Consider the following 10,490-nt stretch of genomic DNA (forward strand, 5'->3'; position numbering starts at 1 on the left):
AAAGGCTAAAGGTTTTTTTGGATTTGGATAAAGCGGTGAAGGGCTAGAATTAGTGATGGATCGATTTTCCAAGGGTTTAGCGAATCTGGTTTGAAATTTGCCAAACCCGTAGTTAGTGGCAAATCTTTTTGAAGTAAATGGGGAGGGGAGATAAATCCTGTTGTTAAATTATACAAAATCACGACTCCAGGGGGGGCGTGGCTGGCGCGCGGACAGCATGGACGCATAGTTTGTGAGCTCCGTTACCAAGGGCCGCTCGGATCTCATAGCAAGTCATTGGGGCAACGAATACCTGGCATTCATACACCGCCACAGCTACTAGACATCCGGAGCCATGTCTCGGAAGAGAAAAGAAACGAGGCGGACGAAAAAGCTGCCGGCATTCTTTGCTCCCGTGGCCGCCAGGAGAACTAAAGATGGCGGTGGCTCATCTGCATCAGCGGGACCCGCGCCTGCAGCCTCGCCTGTTGTACGACGCGGGCATATCCCACATGATAATACCCCTCTGGAGTCTGGGGCCTCGCCTACACCCGCATCACCAGCTTCCACTGATCCCTCATCTCAGGCATCTACCCCGAACGGCAGTCCTGCTAAATCCAGGCCCCGCATGACAGGGGGACACCGTGTTCCAGCAGAGGTGAGCCAGCTTACATCCTCTATGGATGATACTAGAGAGCTACACAGCTCAATCAACAGCTTTCCCACGTCTGACCAGCCAGTTCTGGACACCACCCTGAAAGAGATGCTTATATCGTTAAGGAGTGCCATACATACTGACATGGTCTCCCTGGTGCAAGACCTCCGCTCAGATGTTTCGGCCATAGGAGGCAGAGTAAACCATGTTGAGACCAAGATGGGGGAATTTGCGTCCACTATCAACGACCTGATAGACGTGCACGACAACAGTAAAGATGAGGTAGACAAGCTTAAATCAAAACTAGCATACCTGAAAGATAGGTCTCGCAGAAACAACATAAAGATCAGGGGCATCCCTGAAGCTGTCCCTCCTCAGGACTTGCGTTCATATGTCACCGCTCTATTTCGCACCCTGCTGTCAGACCTATCTGATACTGAATTGATTGTGGACAGAATCCACAGACTTCCGAAACCCTCATTTCTTCCGGAATTGATCCCGCGCAATGTTATCCTGCGCATCAATTTCTTTCACGTTAAAGAGCAACTGCTGGCGAGAGCGAGATCTACCTCAAACATGCCGGAGCAATACTCCAGGTTGCAATTTTTTCCTGACTTGTCACAACACACTCTGAATTGGAGGAAAATGATGAATCCCATTACCAGAGCACGCCGCAAGCACCACATCACGTATCGCTGGGGATTCCCGACTAAGATTCTCCTCACCCACAGAGGAGCGCCACACGTTATCTCAACCTTGGAGGAAGTTGTTTGTGTTCTCCGCCTCTGGAACATCGAGCCGGAAGAGTCCCCACCTCAGACGTCGTCTCCTGATCCCAGGAGGTTGGACCCGGAGTGGAAAAAGTCCCAGAAAAGCAGATCTCCTCCGACCTGAAGGAGTAGGGACTCGATTGTGTTGCCTCGACAGCAAACATGTCAATTTCTCTCCAGAGAGATCCGAGCAAGCTTTGTGTAGCCAAGCATTGTTGTTTTCTCCCCAACAAGTGTTGAGCAGTATTGCACTGCATACAGTTTTCGTTTAACTCACCTCTGTACATGGTTATACTAAGGTGATCTTTATGTTACCTGTTTACATTTTTTTTGTTTTCCTTTTTGTTCTCTTTTTCTTTTTCTTCATGTTCAAGAATTTACAGACTACAAATGACGGATGCGGTTATACAGATACACCTCATTGTGACATTGGAAGTCTGTTGGGCCCAGATATCCCTTGCTCCTGGAATGCTCAGCTATGTAAATTCCTTTACTGATCCCACCAGTACATCCCTCTACACATGTCTTTAAAAATTCTATCATTGAACACCCAAGGTTTAAACCATCCAGCTAAGCGCTCCTGGTTTTGGAGGGACGCTCTTAAAATTGATGCAGATATAGTCTGTGCCCAGGAAACACACTTTCGGACGGATTATGTGCCACTGTGTTCTCACAAGAACTATAATGCTGTATATATGTCCAACATGCCTACAAAGAAAAAGAGGGGGGTAATGGTGGCAATCCGCAACACTGTGTCTTTTGTTCCCAAAATCACGACTCCACATTCCCTGCACCACTGTCCATCCTCCATACCCTCAATTATCCCCCAACATTTAGACTTTTGTGCTTTTGGCAGAAATTTGCCAGCATCAGGACAGTACATGAACACTTGAATAGGCAGCAAATAGAGTGTATTATCTGAGAGACAACAGCTACAAATAATTCATAGTTGCTTGTTATTATGTGGCATCTTTATAGTGCCTGAGCACCAGAATAGACAACAAACTGTGAGACAGAAAGCTATAATCATTATTTGAATAACTGATCTGAATATCTGACAATTGCATTTATGAAGACTAGAGCCTTCATTTTATTGACCTTACAATGTTTTCTGATTAAATTATCACCACAACCATATTTCTAAATATATGCAGATACAGGTTAAAGCTAATAGGTTTTAGAGGATTATAGGATCATTCAGCCAATTTTACATGCCCTTGTGTCAAAACATTCAAGTTCTATAGGGGCTCCTCATCCATTTCTATGTAGTATGCCCACACACAGACCTCAGATGCAGGGAGGGACCTGCCCTTCAGCTCACAGTGCTTAATTCTGTTTTTCAGCCAATCACCCATGCTGCACTGTGCAGGCACAATCACAGGTTCTGCACAGATGAATGGAAGAGATGTTTTGGTTCTCCTATTTATCTTTATAGAATCGCTATAGGACCTATAAACTTGAAAACAGAATCCAACTACTGTTTTTGCAGCGCTGCAGGATCCTGCTTTCTAATTTATGGGATTATTATCTTTTATTCACAAATACAAATCTACATGCTACCATCAGCGCCTAATGCCCTGGTGAAGGAGGGCCCTCAGAACCCCAGAAACATCTTGGCTTGTCAGATTGGAGTTTTGTGATTAGAGCGTATTAACTTTGGAAATTATCTAGGAGTAGGAGTTTCTTTCTCTAATAAAAATGTACCCTTTACCCCATGCTCTTAGCAAATTTTCTCTTGGAATGCATACCTAACAGCGCATGTGCTGTGTTGTATGCATACTGGCTCATTCTCAGCCTGCGGAGAATAAAGCTAAGTCCTGGGGATGATGCATGCATGCAAGAGTTACACCATCAGTGGTCATTCAGGGGCTAATGAGGAGTATTGTGGAACCAAGGAGAAGCATTGGAGGAGATGGTGAGGACTCGACTGACAGAACAGTGACTGGTGGCTGGACCTGTGACAGTTGGGGGAGGGTATACTGAGAGGTGAGTGTACCATAATTTGCAAGTATGCTGTGTATATTTGCACACTATGGTGAAAGCTTACCCACGCACAGTGGAATTTAGCTTAACTTTAAACAATTACACCTGAACTCCCAACTGTTTGTGTGGTCTTCAAGTACAGTCCTTTAAAAGTCATCCATGCTTGTCAGCTGCTTAGTCAGAGTCACTGCACTCCAAAATGCAGACATCCTGCTATACTGTAAGACAAAACTGTTTTCAAATCGAGAGTCTCCTACCCATACACAGAAAATGAAATGGTGCAAGTGTCACTAGTATGGGAAGACAGAGGAATAAAAACCTGACAGATGAATCCTGGAAATTGCAGATCTAGAGCTTTCATGAGGTCAAGAGTGGGATAAAGGAGACCATGATATTTGAAAAGATGACTTGTAGATAAGATGTCCACTTAGGTTAGGCAATCTCTGCTACCCACCTTTGACAGAAGGTTCTTGTAATTGGGAGATTTTAAGTACTCTTGTGCAGGTCACCCACACTGGGTTCCCTCCCCTCTACCCTTCTTGATACCCCTTTCCACTCCCCACTCTTTCCCACTTCCCTCCACTCCCCCCTCCCTCCATGTCTCCCTCCCTTCTATTGCATATACTATTTTGTATTGTTATTGCTTCGACTTCTTGCTCTTTGTTTTGTCTTTCATTGGTGCATCTTTATATTAGTGGACAGATAAATACTGACTATAGCGCTTTTATGTATACTACTTGGGTAAGAACTCACTCTCATTTGGGTGACACTTTGATGGCCTACTCACATGCTAGTATTGCTGCGATTAGCATATATTTTAAATGCTCTTACTAATGCTATGTAAGACCTTGTATTGTGTGATCAGTGCAAAACCAAATAAAAATCTATTGAAAATAGAAGAAACCTGACAGATGTCCTAACCCCTCCCCTCCCCACTCTACTAAACAAATGTCCTTTTGTTCTTGTCTCTGTCCCCTTCAGAGAAATATCCCTTCCCTTCCTGTCCTTGTAAAAGCCTATCATCTATACCCTTTTATTTAGGTCTTTCCCTCATCAGAGAGCTATCCCTTCCCTTCCTGCTCTTGTAAAACCCTATCACCTATACCCTTTTGTTCCGGTCTCTATCCCCATCAGAGAGTTATCCCTTCCTGCACTCGTAAATGCCTATCACCCATACCCTTTTGTTCCCGTCTCTGTTACGATCAGAGAGATATCCCTTCCCTTCCTGCCCTTGTAAAACCCTATCACCTACACCCTTTTGTTCCTGTCTCTGCCCCCATTAGTAAGATATCCCTTCTCTTCCTGCCCTTGTAAAACCCTATCACCTGGACAGGAAGTAAGGGTAAATCTCAACAACGCAAACAGAGTTAGCAAACCTAGCATGGGTTCTAATCCTTCCATCCTCTGTACAAAACTAGAATACAAAAATAGTTGGCTGGATTAGGTCTTTACAGGCCATTTAGAAAATATAGACTCCAGCAGCCCTACAGAATTAATTAATGGGGTAGACAGCTACACAAGATGAACGCCAGGATAAAAAACAGTCACTCAAAAGGTAAACTGTCTCTTTTAGTGTATGCTTTTTTAAATGTTTGGAATGTTCCTTAAAATAAAGGTAACTTGTATTTTTAGTTTACAAGTTTATGTTTATGTTGTCATTACATAATATTATTTTGGAGTGTTATTTACGTGTTTTCTAAACACTATGTCCTCTCATAATCTGGAATACCCTCCACGGTGAAAAGTGCCAGACAAACAAGGTAACCCTTTAATTTTGCCCCGGCCTCTCTACACCTCACATCCAGGAGGGAATAAAAGCCAGATTGTAAAGTAATTATAATCTCTTGAAAAGCAGCCAGCCACACAGACTGCATCTATCCGTCTTTATTGATTTGTGTACAGTTCTTCTTACTGAACAAACTTTCTTACGACGTGAACATGGAAAACTCTTGCGCAGCCCTGAAACTTTCAGCTCAAACAAAAAAAAGAAATAATAATAATAAAGCCAGGCTTACAGCAGACGTCTAAATGCCTCGGAATGCCCATATGTTTTAGGAGCTCTGACGAATATAAGCAGAGCATATTCTCAGAGCTACACTATGAGAACTTGCTGACTTTTTTTTTTTCTTGAAAGCTTCAAATGCTTTTGGCTGAGTTTCACTTTTCCTTGCAGACTTTAGTAGTCTGTGACTGTGGCCCTTCTCCTTTCTCAGTCAACTCTAAACATGTGCTTTTGTGCAGTTCGCTCTGTTAAGTTGTGTGCACAGTTATGTGGCCTCAATGGATTTTTTTCTCCCAGCAGTTAAAGAGGGTAAACTCCTTCGAACGCACAACATACTTTCTGAACTGTGTGCAGCACAATAGCTGAAGATCTATTTTATGTATATTTTGGTTTCTGGACCTTTTTCTTTCTTTTATCATTTTGTTCTGGTGGTTCAATTTTGGGAAATCTACACTCTGCACTAAATTTAAATGGGTGACTGTATTACAATTAAGAAAATGCACCTACAAAAACCAATATTTAGGTAAGTCATCTTTTACTTTGTCGGACTGTGTTTCAACTTACTTAGATGTAGTACAGTTTGTTTTTCTTGTTTGCTTTCTGTTAAGGGCTAATTGTTTAAGGGTTTTTATGGTGACATAAAGTTTTAAGTTCGCAGAAAAGAGAACATGTTGATGTTTTTATCTGCTGGAAGTCTTGATTTATTTCTCCCACTGCAGCTGTGAGGTGTTAAGAGGGTGTCCTAGGGTTTCTTAATACTTTATTCTTTGATCACTGCAGTGTTCAGATGCTTTTGTTACCAAACTGTATTGCTAAAATCTAGCTTGCCTTTTAATAAGTAACACTTTTCGAAGTGAATATATAATACAGTATGTGGGAATTCAAAGGCAACCTCCAAAACCACGGAGCTGTCTCAGTTTGCAGTCCATATTATTTGGAAGTACTGTGACTGTTACACTTAAAATGTTTAACTCATTAGGGCTTTTTGGACAAGTTTATGAAAGGAGCAATGAAATACAAAGTGCATTAACCTCCAGCAAAACAACTTCATTCTTCATCTGTTTAGTCTGTCCGGGAAAATGAAAGACGATTACTGATTAGTTGATAGGGGTTACTGCACTTTGAACACAATTTTGAAATAACCTTGATTGTGTCATCACTCATGTTTGTGTTTGGCACCTATGTGTTTCTGTGTGACGCAAAATGTTTAATCAAAATTGTAAGCTCCTGCTTTGTCACCAACGCAATTTCTTACATCAATTGTATACAAATACTTCATACACAAGTTTATGACCTTACAATCATACAGATATGTGTTTTAGATATATCTATATATCTATAGATCTATATATCTATAGATATATAGATCTATAGATATATAGATATATCTAAAACAACAAAAACAAACAGAAAACGTTAAGGATAAGCCAATAGAGCAGTGCAAAAGTCAATAGTTAGGCATAAAGTGCAGTAACCAATTGCAACCGGTCAGAATGTCAGTTTTCTACTGTTAGATCAGTTAAGTAATTTGTTACTTGTTGCTAGGGGTAACTGCACTGTTCCCAACCTAACTGCTCTTTGCACAGTTTTGTTTAATAAACCTGAATGTGCCTTGTTCCAAAGATCTTTATTCAGCATTGTTATTTTGACTTGTCACTGTGTCTGGCATTAGTGATGTAAGAAGATGCTGCTTATGTATTTTATGATATGACAAAACAAGATTTTGCAGCAAAAGTCTTGTCTTTATTATTAGCATGCACCATGACAAATGAAAGTCTGGCATTGCAACTTCAGCTAATCATTCGTATTCCATAAAGGCTTTTTCTCACTGCAACACCCACATTGAGTGGGCATTTCCATGTGTTTTAAGGTGTTTTTTATTTCCGTCGCATTTTTTCTTTGACTACAAAAATCTTTAGTATGCTCAGTAAACTTGAGTTTAAGTGCATTCTGGTGCATTTACATGTGTTTAGGCGCACCTTGGTGAGAAAAATTGCTCTACTTTTTAAAAATGCACATCAACACAACACAATGGTGTGAACTACACACATTACAATACATTGATTTTTAGTGTCTATGCATTTGGTATGTGTTTGGTGTGAATGGGCCCTAAAGCTGCTCTGATTGTTATGCTGATGTACAAAATACTGTAGCCCATAGCAAACAACAAACTTTCAGCTGCCATCATCAGGCATTGACAAGAATGAAAAACATTCTCTGGATTATTTATTACAGAAGAAATGTGCAAAACATGTATCATTCATCTTCCTTTGATCTATTTCCTGATTTCTATTGGGTTTTATGTATCAATATTGAGCTGTGTGATGCTTTCTTTAATAATCTCAGTTACTTACTAATCATATACATTATATGTTTCCATTAAATAATGCAAGACAGCCATCGAATTACCTTTGTTTCTGCTACTTGTGTTGTCACAGATCTGTAATAAACAATATATTTTTTTTATGCATTTCGTAGAACTTTAAATTTCAGTATTAATGTGTAGCTGTCTGATGATCCAACCAAGTGGCTTAGATTTCAAATTTACATTCAAGGACATTTGGAACACTTCTATCCAAAGTTATTACATAATATACTGTCTTGTATGATGATGGAGATCTATATGTCCACTTATTCTCTAAATACTGCTGTGTATCCAACTCTAGCTGTATGACCTGTAAGTCCTTGCTGTTCAACATTTATCAGAGTTTATACTGTGCTCTCTGGGACCACAGACATTGAGCTTGGGTGCCATACAGTTGCAATGAATGGGCTGGATCTTTTCTCCTTTACCCTCAGGAGAAGATGAGAGCATGGAAGTTTCTTGGAGGAATCTTTCTCTTTAGAGCATTGGTGCCCAAGATGTGGCAAGATGGCTGCATTTGACCCTATGGTACTTGTTGTGCTGCCCTCAAACCCCAGCAGTCAAGTGTGTAATGATTTGTAATCCGGCTGTAATGGCAATTATCTTCAGCAATCTAATGTATCATGTCCCCAGTATCTGACTGTCTGCAGGATGCCCTCAAATCACTCCTATAGCATGCCCCCAGTCTCTGAACATCTCATGTAATCTGTTTACCATCTCTGATCATCCCTAATATCTCTAATATGTCTGTCACTGCCAATCTTCTGTTGCATTATATATCCTGAATATTATGTGCAACCCCCTGGTGATGTCAGGGGCCGTAATTGAGTTCCTCTATATTTAATAAGTTGACCAACAATGCTCCAGACACTACAAGTATATTGTTTAGTGTATTGTGAATGCACAAGTATTTAGATACATACTCATGAAGTTCATATTTTTTAGTAACCATTCATCATTAATTTTGTTTATTTATAATTTTTAACCTTTTTTGAGCTTTTATTGTGCAGTTATGTGATCGCACAGCAGCCCTTTAGTTTATTTGTCTGGCTAGAGGAGGGTGGGCAGCTCATTGTATCACTCACAGATGGGGAGCTTCGTTCCCCATTTGTTTACACTTTGTTCCAAAAAGCAGGGCAGTTCCAGGCAGCTGCATTTTGACAGTGAGGCAGAGCTGTGCCGGGCCCATGTTGGGTAAACAGACTATGGTAGATACGGGCACACCCTGCATCGGCATAGTGTCTTGTACATCGGTAAAACAAGCCCTTGGACATAAATTGACCATGCAAGCATGGCTTTGCTCTTGTGCTTTTTATGGTTAGTTTAGAACAAGGAAGAAGGGGAACTGACAAGAGCAACCAGATAATTGTAGTGAATGGAGTGAATGTAAACATAATAGATTAATATTAGACAGATGCAAACAGACCAACACACACATATATAAAAATACATTAAGTATCTCTTTAAGGTACTCATATGTGGCTGCTTCCACCCTATATTCACAAAACACTGCATTATATAAATAAATATGAATTAAAATTTTCACCGTACTCTTGGGTTTCGGTAGATTCCTTGGGCATCTTGGGAAAGCCCTGGATCCCAATTCTCACGAGAGGACCCTATTGCAATGTACAGGAGCGTGTTTTTATGATCCTGCAAGAACCCCCCCTGACTTCACCTTGCCTAGGTATATTTTTTATTACTTTTCTCCCAAAGTGTTTTATTTGTCCCATAATGCAGCATTTTAGTGCAATGTCTACTTTAAGATCACTCTATAAACTATACCAGGGTTAGGCAACTACAGCTTTTGTGGAACTACACATCATATGAGGCGTTGCAAGACTCAGGCATGACTCCCAGAAGCAGATGTATGATGGGATTTGTGCTTTCACCACAGCTGTAGCACTGAAGTTGCCTACCCCTGCACTATACTATATAGTAGAGGTGCACCGAAATAGAAATTTAAAACCCAAAATAGAAAAAATTGTCAGGCCGAAACCGATACCGAAAATGTTTTTATTTTAATTTTGTAAAAAAAATTAAATATTTTATTTTTATTTATTTTTTATAAACTTTTAATTTTTTTATATTTTTTAAATTTATTTATTCATTTTTTATTAAATATATTTTATTTTTTACTTTACTTTTAGTGGCTATGGGGAAATATGAGGGGTCTAAATCCCTTTTAAAATAGAAAAAGAGATTTAGGACACAAAGTCCTCCATCTCTTTTTCTGTATCCCCTGTTATCAATGAACAGGAATCCTCTATGAGTGTTCCTGTCCATTGATAACTTGAGAATATAATACGTTTACTATAACCACAATTATGAATGAACAGGAGTGGATATAGATCACTCCCATTCATTCATAATTGAGGATATATTTACCATACCATATCCTCAATTATCTACAAACACTCAGCAATCACTGATCACTGAGTGTATGTAGCCTGCTCTCCTCTCTGATACACACTATCACAGGAGGCTGAGTGAGCGGTGCGAGAGGAGAGCCCAGCCTCCTGTGACAGCGCTGTCTCCGCCCCCACACCGCTCTGCCGCACTGTGATAGGCAGCCGAGTGGTGTGGGAGGAGAGACACCGGCCGCTCACAGCGCTCTTGTCTCGCAGCGCTCGGCCGGCTGTCACTTTCTCTCCTCTCCGCTGGGACACAGAGCAGCGCCCAGCGGGGAGTAAAGAAATCACGGATGCGCTGATGTATCGGCAGGAAAATGGCACT

General features: G+C 40.8%; 1 protein-coding gene across 1 annotated transcript in view; it reads left to right on the forward strand.

Moving 5' to 3' along the window:
* The first annotated feature begins 5,552 nt into the window (after positions 1-5,552).
* The window catches only part of PDE1A (phosphodiesterase 1A), a 154,394-nt gene continuing 149,456 nt past the window's right edge, over positions 5,553-10,490 (forward strand). Inside the window, exon 1 of the mRNA XM_018559510.1 lies at positions 5,553-5,912. Within this exon, the coding sequence (XP_018415012.1) occupies positions 5,860-5,912 (53 nt within the window). The 5' untranslated portion in view covers positions 5,553-5,859. The remainder of the gene's footprint in view (positions 5,913-10,490) is intronic.

This window comes from Nanorana parkeri, unplaced genomic scaffold, assembly GCF_000935625.1.
Source record: "Nanorana parkeri isolate BGI_ZX_2015 unplaced genomic scaffold, ASM93562v1 scaffold400, whole genome shotgun sequence".
NCBI lineage: Eukaryota > Metazoa > Chordata > Amphibia > Anura > Dicroglossidae > Nanorana > Nanorana parkeri.